Raw genomic sequence first — 19,374 nt, forward strand, 5'->3', positions numbered from 1 at the left:
TCCACCCCGGATTTCTGTTGTCTGAGGTACTCACTAAGCACTTCATTGCTTGGGGCCATCTCCCAGGTGTAATCCTGGATAGTGGCCCTGATGCTCACTAGTCCTCAGCCCTCCTTCTTCCACTTAGTGTACATTCTGAGAGTGCTGGATTTGGGATGAAACCTTCCATGCATTGTGAGGTGTTTCCTTCTCTTGATTTCATTGGCTTCTATGTCCTCCTTTGTTCATCTCATTATGCCAGCAGGGTATCTGATAACTGGTATGGTGTATTTGTTGATAGACCAGATCTTGTTTCTCCCATTCGGCTGACTTCGCAGGGCTTGCGTCCTTTCATGTCAATGCTGTATATCCTGGTGAGATGGATTAGTGAGTTGATGTCTTGTTCACTTCTGGCATGCAGCTTGATTTCATCCATGTACAGGAGGTATCCGTAGCCACTCTTGGTGATGAACTCACTTCACCATGCTGCGCTTAATGGTGACTCATGCTATTAGTCTTAAATTGGCCTCTAGGGTTGCCTTCCAGAGTCCCATTGAGTTCTTGAAGAAGGCGCTGAGAGTCCCGTTGGTGTTATACAGCCTCATGCATTCTAGGATCCATGTGTGTGGCACTGAATCATAGGCTGTCTTGTAGTCAAGGAGGTGCACAGGTTGGTCTGTCAGGCCTTACTGTCTTGGGTTACTGTTTTATCTATCAGTAGCTCATGTTTGGCTCTACTGGTGTTCATGCTAATGCATTTCTGTCCTCTGCTCATGTAATGAGTCATGTCTTTACTCATGTTAGCTGCAATGATGACATGAGCTGCTAAGTTGGGCAGAGGCAGTTCCATCCATTAGTAGCTGATTCATTTGTGCTGCCAGATGCTCATGGAGTGACGTTAGCATCATCAGCCAATAGGCATGGAGCATGTTAGGGCCTAGTACTGTCTAGATCTTCATACTTGAGACCTTTTCTTGGGCAACTGCTAGCGTGATTACTGGATCCTGTTCAGTTGAGGGTGCTGTGGTCAGCGATTATGTTCTCTATCCACTGGGCATTGTTGCTTTATTATGCCTCATTCTCCCATATCCCTTTACAGTATTGTTAAGTCTCAGTCTTTGGTGGACCTGTTCTTATGCTGTTGTCCTGCCACTGAGAGTACACTTTGGACAGTTCATGGGTGAACATTCTGTTTATTTTCCTCGTTCTACTTTTCATGTGTATTTCTTCAGGTGGGCAGCCACAGCTGTTCATCTTTGCTTGGCAAGCTCTAAGGCCTCAGGTATTGACAGCTTATTGTATTTCTCAGGTGCCTTTCTGTATTTGTAATAGCTGGCTGACATCTCTCCTTGTAGCCTTCATCTTGGCCTCCAATCTCCTTGTCCATGGAGGATATTGCTCCTTGATGATGTTCATCTTGTAGCCAAGCATCCAAGTTATTACAGTTGCTATGGCGTATATCAGCTGGTTCTTCTCAGTGATGGGCACAGTAGTGATCATCTGGAGTGTTGCATTCACATCTTCCAGCAGCATTTCAGGTACTGCACCTGGTCTTGGTAGTCTGTTACAGCTTGGTAGCTTAGCTACGATCATCTCAGGTCAGCAGCTGTGGTTTAGAGCTTGGTGAATGGACTCATTGGGTCTTGGTTCCCGTTTTCAGGATGTGGGGACATCTCCGCTCTGATGTGTTATCTTGGCTCCCTCTTGCTGTATCATTTGTGTTGTACCGCGTTAATCTCTAGCTATGACAGCAGTTGCTTCTTGCGGATGTTGGAACACTGAGTTACTAGTTGGTTATTCTGATCCCTGCCTGTCTTTTGGATTTACTCTTTTGCCTGTGCCCTATTGGATTTGTTTGCTTGACTTTGGACATTACCTCTGCCCGTTTTTGACCACATCTTGGATTTCCCTTACTTTATTAGACAGTGCACTCGACTCTGTCTCTGTTCACCATACATTACAACATGGTGTATAGCACATCCTGAAGATATTATTATGAATTAAATACCACCATCTATTATAAACCTACAGACTCTCATTCATATTTACAATACAACTACTCACATTCTAGGCTTGTAAAGACATTCTCCATTACAGTAATAGTACATTTACAGTGCAGTGAAGCGAAACTCAATTCACCTCATGAAGGCTACTTTGAGGCTGCTGCCTAAAAGTGCAAGCAAGTTTATCAGTCCAGGAATACCAACTATTTCAGACACTACTTTCCGTGCTTCATTTTTTAAAAATACATCTCTACATTCCTACTTATTCATGTCAAAATATACAAGAAAACCTGACACGGCAATGATCATCCTCTCCTCCATCTCCACCACAACACTCATTTCAGCTTGTGGCTTGATGTGCATGACAAAATACCCTATGCGGTGCTGATTGGCTGCTGTCCAGTTAAACTCACTTCTCACTTGCATAAAGTTGAGAAAAAACGGTTCTCTTTGCCTTGTTCACAACATGCTTGCTCCCATAATCCACCACACACAACTACTGCCTGTGTCCACAGAAATGAATGGAGAGACAGAGAGAAAATTGCCTCATTTTGCTGCAATGTAAATGTATGGTTACAACTACTGAGACAAATACATTTGTAGTGAGCATGAAAACAACCTCCAGAAAAGCATAGAAATCTGTGCATTTTTTGTTTCCTACAGAAGTCATAGATGATGCTCTTGGTTGTGTTTTACTTGTTGAGAGAACGGGTGCACTGAACAAAAAACACGACTGCTAACAAATTAGGAATTCCTTCATTTATCATACTGCACCAAAAAAAAAAAAAAAAAGTGTCTAATATACTGGATAGTTCAGGATCACTGAAGATGATTCACTAATTTTTTTTTCATACAAAACCATGCTCGACAAAAGTGAGAGAACAATCATCTGATTAACAACTGTGGTATTATGACAATTGTTTTATATGCGCTATATTTATTAACACAGCCACTAAAATAACTAGCACAAAAGGATCACCCATTCCTCATGCATCAGTACAGAAAATGTCTACTGCTTCTTCACAAAAAAATGTAACTTCAACTGTACACTGGAGAAACCAAGAAAAGCTTTGCATATTGTTTTATTAACACCTTTTGATACCTCAAGGATGTGTCATTTCCATTCACCTTAAGGATGGACACTGTCTTCATGATGTAAGGTTTGCATGGTCATTTGTTGCTATGGCAGCAATAATACGTGGATTTAGAGAAAGAACTGATCCTCACACTCAGCAATTTAGGACCCATAGATTGAACGCTATTATTTAAACAGCCTCTATTTGGAATATAAACTGGCTAGCACTCCTAATATTTCAGAAACACTTTCATTGCATATCTGATGAAGGACCTCTGTCTGAAATGTAATGTTCCTCTGGAAATCTTGTGTACTACATTCACTCTGCTTCTTATACTGTGTGTATGGATGCTTGATGTTAATAAAAAAGTGTGTCATACATGCTACTTATGCTGTTTAATGAGCATTGCATAACATGGTATAATGCATGCTCCTGTTGGCAGTTTGGCCTCTGCAATATGGTACTGCAAAAGGTCAGAACACAGCCCACTGAAAACTAGGAGGATGGGTGGATGGGAGGGATAGAGGGAGGTGGAGGCAAGTGAGGGAGTGAATAAATAAAATCAACAGTGTGATCTGTATCTGAAATGCCACGGCAACCTTGCCCATCATCTCACTCACCCAATACTCTGGCAGTGTGCTAGATGAATGTGTTAAAGAGTTATACATGTTTGACAGTGCTTTAATCTTCCCACCATAGAGCTTTTCTGCAGCATTCACTGAAAAAATTCATTTATGCAAAATATCCAATGCATCCAGCCCCCCCCCCCCCCCCCCCCACTCAATTCAGTGATTGCAGAATAACAGCTCTCAGTTTAGTCAAGCCAGTTGCAATGAAACTGGTAGGTGTATTCTAACATTTGTACATTGTGGCTACAAACAGACCATCATTTTTAAAAGAGAAGAAAGAAGCAACCATACTCAATGTTCTGTCTTCCCAGGCCCCCAGAACAGCAAAAGCAAATACACCACTGAAAAAAATAAACCGTATACAGCCCTTTCCAATTCCACATGTAAACAACACATTTCGCAAGACTATGATGGCGAGAGACACTCATCACCTCCACGCGCACCTTTCATGTAGAATGTTTGAGCCAACTCTGTCCGCAAAGCAACATGAAGTAGCTAAACCTCACTTGTCGATTTAAAGTGCCCTGAATGGTGATTCTTTATACTGTGCTGCAAATGAAGTCTTTAAATCATGCACTTTAAAGCACCTCTTAAATCAGTTATTTTTGAGTTAGAACTTAAATTTCAAAAGGCTAAACCTTTAAAATCACACCAAGAAACTTGTGCATATCATTCAACAAACAAACCAAATGTAGCATGTTTCGTGTGTGTAGATTTAAACAGTGCAGACTAATGGTCAACTGATTAAATGCCATTTCAAGATCTACATTAGCCAATATTTTCTCTCCCAGCATCTGCTGAAGGTTCTTTATTTATTTGTTTGTTTTCTTTTTTGTTTGTTTTCTTTTTTCTTTTTTTTTACCTGTTGATGTATAGTTGATTAAAATAAGTGCACAGAGTTAAATAAATGTTCTCATGCACACACCTCCAGCATAACACAGGATCAATCACCTCACTCACTCATGCACAAACCCCCCCCACCCTAACACATGAACAATCCCACTCATGCACACACACACACACACACACACACACACACACACACACACACACACACACAACACCTTCACATGAGCGCTTGCTCACACATGCGCAAACACACACACGTTCCCCTACATCCTAACACAAGCGCTCACTCACACATATGCCCACATGCACACACCCTCTTCCCCCACACTCTAACACACAAGCAGTTGCTTGTGCACACATGCAAAATATGTGCACTCAAACAGGCACACACACACACACACACACACACACACCTCCTCTCCATTTTTGTCGGTGTTGTGCCCAGACCAGAAGAGATGTGCACAGATGCTGACGGCACGACACTGGTCGGGTTTCTTCAGCAGTTTAGAGGCAGCGAGGGCACACTGGGTGCGCAAAGGCTCGTGATTCTCCTCGCCGAAACAGCGTGTGCGCTCAAACGTGCCGATGATGAGGGTGATGGCAGCCAGCTGGGCCTTAGAGTCACTGATCTCATCTTCATAGAGAGAGAAGGCCTGAGAGAGAGAGAGTAGGGCAGACAGAGACAAAAAAATATATAGAGAAACAGACAGAAAGTCAGCGCAATGGAGAGACAGAAACACATACAAAGAGACAGATTAATAACTCATAGGCAGACCAGTCACATATACAGCCTTAATAACGACTGATATTGGAGTACTGTTGTTTTTAAAAAACAATTTTAGCCCAAGTGTTTATATTATTCTCTGCACTTGATCTCTTGCTCTCTGGATGTCTACAGCCTGAAAAATAACTGTACAAGAGTTCTCATTTTCCCCTCCTACTTGCGTGAGCATCTTAAAATATGAGTCACTCATATCACTTCTCTAAAGGCTGGAAGCACAAATACATTGCAGTACCTGAGACATGAACTCATAGGCCACTGTTTCATGGTTCTCAAAGCCAATCTCCCCGGCTGCTAGTGCCCCCTGGAGGAAGAGCCTGAGGGGCAACTCTGCAAGCTCTGCCTTTATAAGCGCACTGATGGTCTGGTGGGCAAAAGAAAATATCTTCTGGCACTTCTTCTCCCATTTATCATCCTGATGGGGGAAGGAGAAAGAAACGGAACTTGTATTCAGTCGACAGCCTTTTCTTTCTCAGTTTTTTTTTAATAATCTCAAAATTATGGCACAGATGAGTGGGCTGGTAGGATTATGAGGGGAAAAATAAGACTCAGTAGGGTTAGGACTCAGTTAAGACTCAGTGTTAGGGTTAGCCTGCCTGACATTTCTGGAGGATTCTTTCAAGAAACAAAGTTGAAGAAACAAGCAGTGAAATTTTTATTCAATTTATGCCATTTTTATCATTACATGCACATTGTGCCCTCTGAATGAATCAGTACTGTTATTTCGATGTATCTAGAAGAACTAGGGATTAAAGGTGAAAAGGCAAATATGGAAATCTGGCTTTCAGTTCGAACTGCTAAAACCTTATTCATAGCTTTTATTATACCAATTGAAATCATAAGGCTAAAAGAGAAAATCACAGAGGCTAAAAGCAAGAATATATACTTCAAAATTGTCATGTACACCTCAGCCAATACAAATGGAGGCATCCAATTAATCATACACACCAGTCAGTCATTGCTTGAGGTCGCCTAACTCAAGGACACCTGACACACAGGTGAGTGAATATCATATGTGAAAGCTGTCAAATAATATTCCATGCAAGTCATTAAACATAAACATTGGATCCAAGGTCATCCATGAGAAAGGACAGATTCAACTGGAGAGTATTTGCATTGAAACGCCACCAAGTAAGAAGAGCTCTAGCCTCCTGAAATATGTCTGTTCTGATCATAACCTCAAAACAGCCCAAGGTACAAAAGCCAGATGTGGGGGTGAGAGTGAAAGTAAAGAGTATGTGACAGTTGAGAGAGAGAGAGAGAGAAGATGAGTTAACGGTGACACATACTGAGGAGGAGTTGTCTTTGTATCGGAAGGCAAGCTGATAGGCGGCGAAGACCAGAGGGGGAAGTGTGTAGCGGATCCTCTGATTACCCCCGGCTCCGAAGTGCTTCCTGGCTGTGTTTAAAATCTATGGGAGGCACAAAATCAAGATTAAAATACAGGACACATTTGAATAATTCATAGCTCTGAAACAGCATGATTAAGCCCATGTGCTTATCTGCTCAAACGAGTGATTCAATATTCATTAGATACTAATTAGGCCAACTCCAGGGCTTGTGTTGCCAAACTACACATCCTACGTATCTAGGATAATTTTGACAAATGCTTCATTAAGAGAGATTTGTCAACACACCTAATAGAAAAGGCCCAACTGAAGGGCGCTGCCTGACAGGAGCGTACAGTGTCAGAGATGAGGGCCATCACTTTCTGGTCACAGAGGTCAGTCTCTGCACTCTCATATGCATGTTGGCCCATTAGCATTCAGACAGTAGCTTCCAGTAGCAATGGTTCCAGGAGGAAAATCACATTAAATAGAAGCATTAAAGATATAGTTTACTTTTCTGACGCCACTGTGTTTGTACTGGCTTTGTTCTCCAAGGTCTGGAGAGTTATGAGCTGGAGACAAATGTTAATGATGGCATCATCTGGATTGGGATGCGTCAGGGGACTCAGAATAGAATGCAACAACTATGTCTGCTTGGTTAGAAGCTATGAGACACCCTCCTTGTCTGTCAATCACCAGTCAACTGCATCTTTATTGAACAAGCGCTAATAAATTTTGAAAAGCTTATATTACTGCATTCCATTTCATAGTCCACATCACAAGAGTTTCTAGTCACAGCATACGCAAAGACTAACTCACAGTGAGATGTAAAATGTAGCCTGAGGATTGTAAATCTATGGTCTAACAATCCTCAGTATCCCAAGTTCTCTACCAAATCAACTTTTCAGTGAAGGGTACTCAGACTAGATAGCAAAAAGTATCCACTTAAGTATTCAAATATAGGAACTCTAATGGGGATCGAAACCAGGTCAGATAGGTGATAACACCGACACGCTACTGGGTGAGCTACCACGCTTTAATGATAGCGGGCCCGTATGCAAAACAGTTAGATCTTAGAACAGGTAAAACAAGAGAAGTAAAAAAACAAAGGTGAGGAGTCGAACCCCAGCCACGTTGTTGCGAGGTGAACACACTCCCTCTAGACTGTGGCGGCCATTAAACAACCTGCGCGTATATCGCACTTCAAAGGAATGGAGGACGAAAAACAGGTGGAAAAAAATAAACACCACACCACGTGGAAAAAAGGGTCTTCAGCAAAGACCCAGCACTGAGTGACTGGGTCATTGGGTTTATATAGACATATCACAGCTGTTGGGCATCAAGCCTGATTGGTAGTGTGCCTGAACTCATTCGCCTCCCCCTCATGGCCGGATGGAGCCTTGACCTGGCACCAACCCTTACAGGACCCCCCTGGAAGGCGCAGCTCCTTACGTCCCAAGGCCAGCCGCATGATCCTGCTGAAAAGCCCGAATGAGTTCACGGTCCAGGATGTGACGGGAGGGGACCCAGGACCGCTCCTCGGGCCCATATCCCTCCTAGTCCACCAAAAAGTGGACTCCACCACGGATGTCTAAGAGACGCCTGACTTTGTACGCCAGTGCACCGTCCACTATGCGCGGACCTGGCCGGTCAGAGGAGCCCACTGAACACAGTATGGGCTTAAGGCGAGACACGTGGAAAGTGGGGTTGACTCGCAATGATGGAAGGGAAAGGCGATAAGAAACAGGGTTTATGCTGCGAACCTTGAATGGCCAGATGTAGCAAGGAGCGAATTTGCAAGGATGATAACGCAAAGGCAGGTCCTTGGCTGATAGCCAGACCCGCTGTCCTGGCCGATAAGTCGGCGGTGGTCGCCGTCTCGTGGGTGTAACGCTTTTGAGCAGTAGCAGCAGATAAAAGAGCCCTGTGGGCCCTTCAGCAGGCTAAGCGGCAGCACCTGACTGTCTGCTCAGGAGACCGGACACCCATGTCGGCCTCTTGATCGGGGAACATGGGCAGAGGATACCCGAATTGGCACTCCAATGATGACATGCCTAAGGAGGCGTGCCACAGGGTGTTGTGGGCAAACTCCACTCATAATAGGTGCTCAGACAAAGAGGATGGACAGGAAGAGGCCAGACAGCGGAGGGGGCACTTCAAGTGCTGGTTAGCCCTCTCGTTCTGGCTGTTGGATTGGGGACGGAAGCCAGAGGACAAGCTGATTTCTGCCCTCAACAACCAACAAAAGGTCCCCCAGAACCAGCTAGTGAATTGAGGTCCATGGTCTGACATGATGTCACCCATGAAGACGGGCAACCTGTGTAAGCAATAATTTAGCCGTCTCCTTTGCAGATGACAGTTTTGACAGAGCAAAGAGCGGCCGGCCTTGGAAAACCTGTTGACTACCAAAATCACCGTGTAGCCCCTTGATGGGGGCAGCCCTGTGATAAAATAGAGTGACAGGTGAGACCAAGGGTGCGATGGGACAGCCAATGGTTGCAACAGACCAGCAGGCCCTGTACTAAGTGCAGGTGCGACAGGAGTTCACAAACGCTCGGACGTCGGGTTCCATGTGGGGCCACCAAAACCGCCAACAGAGAAACTCAAGTGTCCATGTGGCTCCTGGGTGTGCCAAAAAGGGGGATGCATATCCCCACTCGAGGACCTGAGCTCTAACTGCCTTAGGTACATACAACCACCCCAGAGGGCCTCCACCCAGGTCTGATTCCGCAAGGAGAACTTGACATACTGCCTTCTCAACCCCCCATTGGATTGGCACTACGACGTGGGCCCTGGGGATAACGGCGGAGGGCGGAGCAGAAGGCGGCAAGGATTCCCACCTGTGGGAGAGGGCATCTGGTTTAGTGCTCTTAGTGTCTGGCCGGTATGATAAAGTCAACCCAGGCAAAGAACAGCCCCCATCTGGCCTGGTGCGGATTAAGTCACTTGGCCTGCTGTATGCAAGTCAAGTTCTTGTGGCCCATCCAGAACAGGAAGGGGTGTTTTGCCCCCTCCAGCCCCCTCAAGCGCAAGCTTGACTGCCAGTAATTCGCAGTCACCCACATTGTAGCTCCATTCTGCAGCGGACAGACGCTGAGAGAAGTAGGCCCAGGGATGCAGTTTTTTGGCCTCTCCTGATTACAGGGACAGAACTGCACCAACACCCACCTCAATGATAAATGGAGGCACCGCATCAGGGAGCTGAGGAATAGGAGCCGTGATCAGACGGTGCTTTAGTTCTTTGAATGCCTGCTGGGCTTTGGTGGACCAGCAGAACCGACCTGACGCCTTCCTGGTCAACGGAGACAGTGGGGCTGCAACTGTGCTAAATCTCTTACCGAACCTGCAGTAAAAATTTGTGAAGCCCAGGAAGTGTTGGACCAGACGCACTGAGGTGGGTCTAGGCCAGTTCTCTACAGCCCGTATCTTGGTGGGGTACATGCATAGCTTGTTGTTGGAGATGACAAATCCCAAAAAGGAGATGGTTCAGGCATGGAATACGGACTTCTCCAGCTTGACGAAGAGGTGGCTGTATATAAAAATGTCGTCCAAATACACAAACACGTACCTGTCAAGGTCCCTCTAGGACCTTGTTGATGTCCCGTTGGAAAAAAAATAAAACACCACGCCAAGCATGGAAAAAAGGGAAGACAAAGGACACCACAGGAAGAATGGCAGCCCCAATGTACTGGGGAAAACAAAACTAAAACTTCCCAAACAAAACCAGAAAACAGGGAGGTGCTTTAGTGACTAAGGGAAGCCTCGAGAAGGAGACAGACTTGAGAGGGAAAACTGGAGAAGGGAGGGGGGAGTGTAAACCTCGGGCAACCTCGAAGAGCAGAAGAGAGGTGTAGCACAAGGGCTCACAGAGCCCAATACTCAGAGTTACCGGCTAGGAGCTTGGCTCAACACTTTAGCAAAGACCCAGCACTGAGTGATTGGGTCACCGGGCTTATATAGATCTAGCACAGCTGTTCGGCATCAAGCCTGACTGGTAGTGTGCCCAACTCGAGGCCTCCCCCTGGCGGCTGGAGGGGGCCTCAACCTGGCGCCAACCCTTACAAACTTTTTAAAATTGCTCCAGTTTTAAATTAGTGATAAAATCATGTGGTGTTTCAAAGATTTCCTTATTGCATTAAAGACAATCACCCAGTGTCAGAAGGGACAGTGCTGTAGAGATTTAAAATAAAGGGATGGGGTTAAGGGATAAAGTTTAGAGTAAAGTGTTCGGCTAAGGGTTAAGGTAAAGAAAGGAAGACTCATGCCAACCAGGTACTGCTGATCAGGGTCGTCTGAGTGCAGCAGGTGGATGAAGCGGCCCACAAGGCTCTGCTCCTCAGCAAAGTCCTCTGGGTCCGGATCCTCCGCTGGCTGATCTGGCTGATCCTGGATCAGCGTGGACACCAGGTTCAGGATAGCATCGACCTGAAGATTGAACGAAAGGAGTTCAACAAACTCTAGAGACAGACAGCTTGTTGACTCCCTGCATACAGACAGGGGCTCATCAATTGAGAGGAACAGAGAAAGAAAAAGAGAAAATGACAGAATGGGGGACAGACAGCATACGGGACTGCACAAATGATGATCTGGGTTGGGTTTGTGCTAGTCTGATCCTAATGAACACCATCATATGGTCCATGGGGATGAGACTGTATGTTGGTACTCAACAAAATACAACATGCACTTTAAAATAATTTGTACAGAAGTGTCACTCATTACACTACTGACTTCAAAAAAAGTAGAATAAAATATAAAAATATGAATAGAAAAACAAATTTGTGGAATATCCCTAGTGAGTAACTGCAGTGTACTGTAGTAAAAGATGTGTAGAGATCAATTTATGTAGTGAAGTACACAAAGTTTTCAGAGAAACAGGCTGTTTCAGACAGAGGTCCTCCATCAGCTGAGGAAGTGCTTCTGAATTAGGAAACTCAAAGAAAAAAGACCTAATCTCTTAGAACTTTAGAACCCCATGAAATGAATGTTATGATTTAAACTTCAAACTTAAACTACTTCATTATATATAAATTGGTTCCACTTTCTAGAATTTCAGACACTTTGCTTGCACAGCTTATTAAGAACCTGTCTGAAATGTTCTGTATCTCTGGAAACCTTATGCACTTCACTACATATTTTGACTATCTTTCTCTCTATGTCTCCGTCTCTCTGACACGCAAACTTACACTAACTGCCCAATTTTCCCATTTCAAACCTTTATCCCTTTCCCCTTGTTATACCAGTTTGGGAATCAAAAATGGCAATTGCAGTATCGATTGACATCATGTATAAAAACAACTTGAACTGGCTCTTCCCTGCAGTCATTCAATCCTACCCCCTTACAAAAAGGTAAACTTTTTGTGATTGGGACCAGGTTTTTAGAAAGGCCATAGATGGAATATGGGAGTAGAGTGAAATCAATATGTCCTTCTATCCTGGTAATGGAGGCTCATGGGAGAACAAACACTTACCTGAGTCATTATTGACATTTCTATACCTGGCATGTTGCAGCCCTTTTATAACTACAACTATAATAATCCACTGGAACATGGGAGACAATACACAACCTCCCACCCCTATACTGGAACATGGGAGACAATACACAACATACTGGGACATGCAAAAAAACCTGACATGTTTTTACTGAAATAATAATCAGAGGCAAAAGGCCAAAATAATCTTTAGGAGGGGATAGAACAAAGGTTTGTTTGTGTGTGTGTGTGTGTGTGTGTGTGTGTGTGTGTGTGTGTGTGTGTGTGTGTGTGTATATGTATATGTTTGTATGCATGGGAGTGTGACTGAGAATGAATGGGAAAGGGTGAGGAGGAGGAGGGAGGAAAAAAGATGAACTAAAATTACAAAAAAGACTGTTGGCAAGAGAGAGACAGAGGGTTGGAGTGAGGGAGAAAAGTTTTAGCAACACACAATAATTGAGGTATACCTGCTCCTGGGCCACAATCGTGGTGCTGTAGTCCAGGGTGTTGCTGAGGACATAGCAGCTCATGCTCTTGCGCGACTCGTAATCGAAGTATTCAAACAGTGGAGGGAAATGTTTAAGCTGGAGCACAGTGAGAACGTTGTTGTATGTGTCCACAGGAATCTTCAGCAGTCTGGTGAGCTCCTTGGAGACTGCACTGCTGGTTGCAATGCTACACAAATAGATCTGCATTAAATAGTGCTAAAAAAAAAAAAAAGAAACCTCAGTAAACAATATGTGTGATTTAACTTCCAAAATCAGAGATGGAGAACCTGAAATCAAATATTGCCCTATATTTATTTAACCTTTCTGATTCACATTCATAATAATACTGTGCAAAACCCTACATCTCTCCCTTCTGTATTTTCAACAGAAACGATGCCTTTTCCCCCTGAAACATCATCGGATTTGTGTCTACACCACAAAGGCCAAGCTAGTGGGGACAAAATATTAACCAGTCATGTCAAGTCAATGGATATCAACAAGCCCATCACATTAATTCATATCCCAAAATAATGTCACACAAAAGAAACTGCATTGTGATTTTTTTTGTTTCATGATGACTTTAGGCTTATGGTTCAGGATATTCCCTCTTATATAAAATATAATATTCCCTCTTAATAAAAGAAGTTTTTTTATTTATTTATTTATTTTAATTTTTTTTAAATGTACCATAAAATTATTCACAAACCACGGAGAACTTCAAGTGTGAGCCTTTATGTGACAAACTGCTGGACTAAATTTGAGGATGTAGGAATCTCTTTTTATTTTAAAAAAATAAATAAATTATATATATATATATATATATATATATATATATATATATATATATATATATATATATATATATATATATATATATGGAGTTTTTCCTTACACTGGTCACCACTGAACTGCTCACTGGCTGCTGGGACTTGGAAAGCTGTTTTCTCGTTATACAAATAAATTTGACTTGATATATATTCCCAGGCATTGAGCAAAATGATATAAGAAAAGAGAATAAGATTTTGAAGAAGGTTATATTATGTGTATGCACGTGCATGTGTTGGTGCTAACGAGAAGTCTAATGAAAATAAAGAAGCCCTAGACTTTCTCAGTGTGAGGTTTGGTACTCGTGTAATTCATTCCATGGACATGTATTCTTTGATGAGATTTTTGACATTTAACAACATGAAAGTAGACAGAGCGGTGAAGATAATGGAATGCTACAACTCATAGTAAGAAGAGCGCTGTTAATGACATATTGGCAGAAACATGGTTGTGCAGAGCCAGGCGGCATGGAAATAATTATCTGGGGTGTATAATGTGCAGTCTGAGCATGCAGTGGAGTCTGAGAATACCCTCCTGTACATTTTGTGCTGGGTGATATGTCTTCTGTGCATCACCTTGTACTGCATTAGTTGTAGGTTTGTAGCTTTAGCCATATTTAAAGTGTCCCTGCAGATTTGTGCCCAGAACCCTTTATATAATTCCTTATATAAATTATCATTTATATAATTTGGAGAGAAATTTTTTTGGGTTGGTTATTTTGTTGATATTATCTACTAGCAGGATAGAAGTAAAACTGTTCTTTTAGGCTCCGATTTAAAAACTTAGAGGAGACTTTAATTGGAGAAACCAACTTAAACTGAGCCAGAAAGTCTCCCTCCAGGTTAGGCATGTTATACCACAGGTTATCTACTTGAGGATGTGCTGCTAGAGTCCATAGATGCAATCATCAGTAAGGCACTGAAAAAGTGGCTGGGGAACTGTGATGGTCTACTGATGGACGGGTCTTTCCATCCAGGGAGTGAATATATATGCCTTCAGGGGTTCCAGGATTAGCAGTGAGTGCTAAGCCAAGCCAATCGGGTTTGAGCACTGTGAGCTGAAGGGCCACAATGAAATCAATGTGTTCCTGAAATTCCAATAGACGGAAGGAGCAGGACAGTCGCTGGACGTCAAAGCTGCGTGGGAGGACTGGAATCTTGTTCATGTCCTTTGTGTTTGTCCATTAACACACAAGTCAATAATCAGTGGACAGCAAAGGCTGTGTGGTTTGTTGGTGGCTGAGGCTGACGCTCATATGGTGGTGGAAAAGGAATAGTCACTCTTATGATAATAGTGGTTATCAGGTTTTACATTTTTAGCAAAAAAAGGTTCATGACCTCTGCAAGGACACTTGGCCCAATTTTCGACTCCCTGACCTCGCCTGGTAGAATTTGGAAATATAGTCTACATTCTAGAGGATATATGGAGATATATTCTTGGATAGCTATTGGATTGTAACCTTCCCTGAAGAACGCATCTTGATTGAGACCATTTTCCAATTGGCAAAGAAAACCAAAGAAATGAACAAAACCAGAGAATCAAGAACTTCAAAAACCAAATGATAACAGGAACAAATTACACAATTACACATAAAACAGAAGAAAGCCCTTCCTTTATGATGGTAGCGGTTAGCTCAGATAACCATCTGCCCATGCCAGGATGGGAGGGATGCTGACTGACTCCAGGATCCAATGAACCATTTCTAATCCCAAAGCTCTTGCTGGCACCACCGGTGACCCAGCTGTATTGACTGCCTCCAGGTTCCAACGAACCATTTCTAATCCCAAAGCCCTTGCTGGCAGTGCCAATGACCCAGCTATATTCTGAACTGTATGAAGATACTCAAAGATAATGCAACGAGCTGGTCCAGTTTCGGACTGTTGTGGACGAACTCCGCAAGCACTCTGACACTGCAAGGGCTCAGACACTAACACAGGATATTCTAATCTAATTAAATTCTAAGATAATTTTAACTTTAAAATTATTTTAACTTTTTGTCGTTGATCGTGGTGGTGTGGTGATGAGCAAATGAAACAATTTCAGACAAACTAATGTAAAACTAGAGGGATGTCAGAGACAAACATAATTCTAAAAACATTTTTCTCAAAGATTCTAGACTTGGTTATCTAGATTTGCACCGTTTTTTATGTAGCTTTCCAGATGAGAATTGGGGCAGTACATAAAGGGAGTGAATTTAGCTGAATTGTCTTTGAATGTTCATTTCTTGTCTTGGGTCTAGGCTTTGATTAATGAATTTTCCTTGAAAAAAAAAATAAAAAAAAATGAAACATCTGAAACACAAAAACATAATGAATGAAATATCTCTAATAAATTGATACCTAAGATTAGGTGGGAGAAGTGTTCAGGGCACAATTTTTAATCATACTAATTTTTGAAGCATGCTCATAACCCCGACAGTCTTCTGAATAAAAAGTAATCTAAAAAAGAAAATCTAAAAAAACCTAAATCTAAATTTTCTAAAAAAAAGCTTTAGAAAAACAGTTATACGTTTTCTGAACACATGCTACTTAGACAGAAAACTTTACTACGTAAATATTCTAGTTGTACTAATTTTGCCAGAGATGTCTATGACTCATCAGTCTTCCTCAACCTACTTTACCTAAACTAAGGAGGCAATCAACTTATTAATATGAATTACAAACATTACTACACACATTCTGCAATGATATTGGAAAGACATGGGTACCATAATAATTTCCATAAGTACCTGGCATAATAAGACATGAAAGTAAAAAGCAACATAAGCTGATACAGAGAAAGGAGCCACATAATTCAACAGTAATAAGATGGCCCTTACTCATGATTAAGCACCATTCTGAAGTGTTATACATCACAAGCTATTTTATAATGAAGTAGTGCAGATTTACTTGTTCATGCTGAGAATCTTGTTATAGTCCATGGTTCAAACAGTCAGATATGTGATAAATCGATCCTTCAATAGAAAATGGCCAACACGAACGGAGGACATCAACAGCCAAAAGAAAGCCAACCAAGAAACTCAACCAGAAGACCAGGAGACAGCCAGAAAATTACTCAGCCCAATCAGAGAGGTTCAGCAGACTGGCTGGCCCAGCAACCAGCACGTGGCCAACCTGTCAATCAACGCTCTGCCAGAAGACGACGAGCTAGACCTACATTAATCCAATCAACCAAGCAAAGGTCAGCCTACAAGCTGCAATCGAGATTGGGTTTCAAGACCCAGTTAACCAGCCAATCAACGTCCAATCAGAAGACCGCCTCCAAATGATGAGTAACCAATGGCATTTGAGGATCAAACACCAACCTATATAATGAAAAAAAAAAAACCTCAAAAACCCACTACTAAGCACAAAATGATGCTCGCACTGATAGTCACCTCAACTGGTGATGAAACATTTGCCACCAAAATGTCAAGCTTAGAGAACCCCACAACATCAAATAATAACCTAAGGCTGCTCCCCTCAAGATTTGGGGGCATTGCTCATGCAGCAGGGGTGTAGTGGCCAGTGACCGGGGTTGCGGCCTGCAATCAATATCAATCAATATTGTCTTCTGTCTGATTGTATTCTGATTGTCCAATTTCTAACCATGAGATGTTCTGTTGGTTTGGATAAATCTGACTGGTAAAATATTAGTAAAAAAAACTGGTAAAGTTTTGTATATACTATATTTCGATAAGTAGTATTTTTTTTTTTTTTTTTTGGGGAGATCTTAATCCTTAGGTTGCATGTTTCTGTATTGTGGTCAAATTGATTTGGGGTGTTTTGTTTTTCCTGTAGAATGTGCTTATGTTGTTTAGTGAATTAAACAATTTAAATGGTAGTCTGGATTGGAAAATATTAAAAATGTTCATTAATTTTTGGCATATTGACAGTTTTAATGGTTGCTATTCTGCCAATCATTGAGACAGTTGAAATGATCCAGAAGTTTAAACCGTCTTCTATTATTTTAAGTAATGGAGCAAAGTGAATCAACTCCGACATTCTGGTAGAAACGTTTATGGCCAGATATTTAATATTACCAGTGGGAGTATAAGTGTTGTTTTGAACTGCAGCATTGCATTTTGCTGATTCTGAAGGTAGGGCATAGTCAGAATTCAGAGAATGAATTAATAAGCTTAATGACCTCTTGTGGAGAGTTTGATGGTACTTGCAGATAAAGCAAATACGCCATCCACATAAAGACTGATGCCTGAGGGTTTGAACTCCCTTGATGATTTGACAAATTACAGCAATGAAATTTTCAATGAACATGGCAAAAAAGAATGAGAGAGTGGGCATCCTTTCCTGGTTTTTCTGTGCTATGTGAGCCTCTGATGTTACAATACTGTAACAAGTTCTTATCCACTGAATAAATTATTCCCCATAATCAAATCTGTATAGTATTGCAAATAGAAAAGTTCAATTTACTCTATCAAATGCTTTTTCTGTGTCTCATTGTACTTGTTTTCATTTTTATTTGTTTCATTAAGTAAGCTGTGTGTGCTACTTGAGTGTCTTTCTTTAATGATGCCAGTTTGATCTGAATTGATTAGTAATGGTTGTACTGTTTCAATTCAGGTGGCTAGTGTTTCCTAATACTTATTGTTCTTGATCTTACTGAGTGCTGTAAAGTTCATTAGATGTTTAAGGTATGTCTAGTGCATCTGCATGTTCCTTATTAAGTCAAGGTAATTCTATATTACTGAAAAAGAAGTAAATACATTTTCAATTGCGTTCTTTCTCAAAGGTGTATGTATAATTTGCTGTAAAATGAATGGATTGTATTTATTGCTTTGGGTGATTGCATGGTCTTTACTGCTGGGCTCCTTATGAAAGAAACATTTGAAAGTAACATTTGTTACTGTAATCAAAATTACCATGTCTGTCATTGTATCAGAAGTAGGGTTTTTTAATGATATTGCTGAGCTGTGACTTCATTTCTGTCAATTCACTTTGAACTTGCTCTGTTGGCTAGCATGTCATTTAATTTTTTAAGCTTGTTTTTTCCAAGTTCCTGCTCCTGTTTTGTATGATGAATAGGATGCAATATAATAAGAATAGGATATAATAATAATAATAATAATAATAATAATAAACAATAATAACAACAAATACAAGTTTTCAGCTTTCTTTAAAGCCTTTTCTTTGCCTTTTTTAGGCATCATTGTTAGTCATTCTGAAACTGATCACGTGTTTGTCATTTTCAAGCCTTGCCACCTCCACCCAAAATTTCTATCAGCAAACACCAGCCTACATGGCTGTTTAGCTGTAGTTATCTATAGGACCCCAAGCCTCTGTTCACTCCAAGGCTTTAAATAGTGAAGATGAAACCAAATGTCTGAACTTCCAATTAAAAAAAAAATAAAAAGTAGTGCATTTTGGTCAATATATGGCATTTCAAAAGGCTCATTCAAGAAAGACAAAGAAAAAATGATGAAAAGAAAAATCTTTATAAATCACAGGTGACCTTTAGCCTGTGTGCAAATGTACGGGAGTGAACCTCTCTCTGTAATCAAAGACAAGCAGGGCTGAGTCTTTTTTTAATCTTGCTGGTTGGCCTGAATGGTAAGAAGTGTGCTCTTCCTCTACAATTACAGCTTTTTACATTTTCATTTCTAAGCTTCAGATAATCCTCTTGTTGACATGTTCAGTAACCCATTCAAGTGGAAATAAGACAAATGTTGGCAGCACAGAGCACTAGGTTAGCCCGAGTTTGGTCTAAACGAGGAAGGTTCTGGAAAGGTGATATTTTTAGAGAGCCTGGTTAGGAGCATTTACCTGTATCTTGTTTTCAAATACAGTTCAGAATCATTCAAAAAGTAAAAGTTCTTTAGGACCTGTCAGGCTTGTTTATGAAGGATGAATGACTAGCAGTGTGAAGCAGGTTATGTAAGATTGAGGAGCTTTCTGCAAGAAGCACTGCAGGAGTAAAAGAACATGTGAGTGAGGACGAGGTAGAGCCAC

The 19,374-nt window shown here is 41.7% G+C and overlaps 1 protein-coding gene across 2 annotated transcripts in view; it reads right to left on the bottom strand.

Moving 5' to 3' along the window:
* vps35 (VPS35 retromer complex component) overlaps window positions 1–19,374 on the bottom strand; it is a 38,775-nt gene that overhangs the window by 11,707 nt on the left and 7,694 nt on the right. For both annotated transcript variants that reach the window (XM_035520748.1, XM_035520749.1), the window contains exons 11-15: window positions 12,584–12,791; window positions 10,915–11,070; window positions 6,607–6,729; window positions 5,553–5,732; window positions 4,950–5,189 (exon numbers count right to left, since the gene is read on the bottom strand). In XM_035520748.1, coding sequence (XP_035376641.1) covers window positions 4,950–5,189; window positions 5,553–5,732; window positions 6,607–6,729; window positions 10,915–11,070; window positions 12,584–12,791 — 907 coding nt within the window. The remainder of the gene's footprint in view (window positions 1–4,949; window positions 5,190–5,552; window positions 5,733–6,606; window positions 6,730–10,914; window positions 11,071–12,583; window positions 12,792–19,374) is intronic.

This window comes from Electrophorus electricus, chromosome 21 (genome assembly GCF_013358815.1).
Source record: "Electrophorus electricus isolate fEleEle1 chromosome 21, fEleEle1.pri, whole genome shotgun sequence".
Lineage (NCBI taxonomy): Eukaryota > Metazoa > Chordata > Actinopteri > Gymnotiformes > Gymnotidae > Electrophorus > Electrophorus electricus.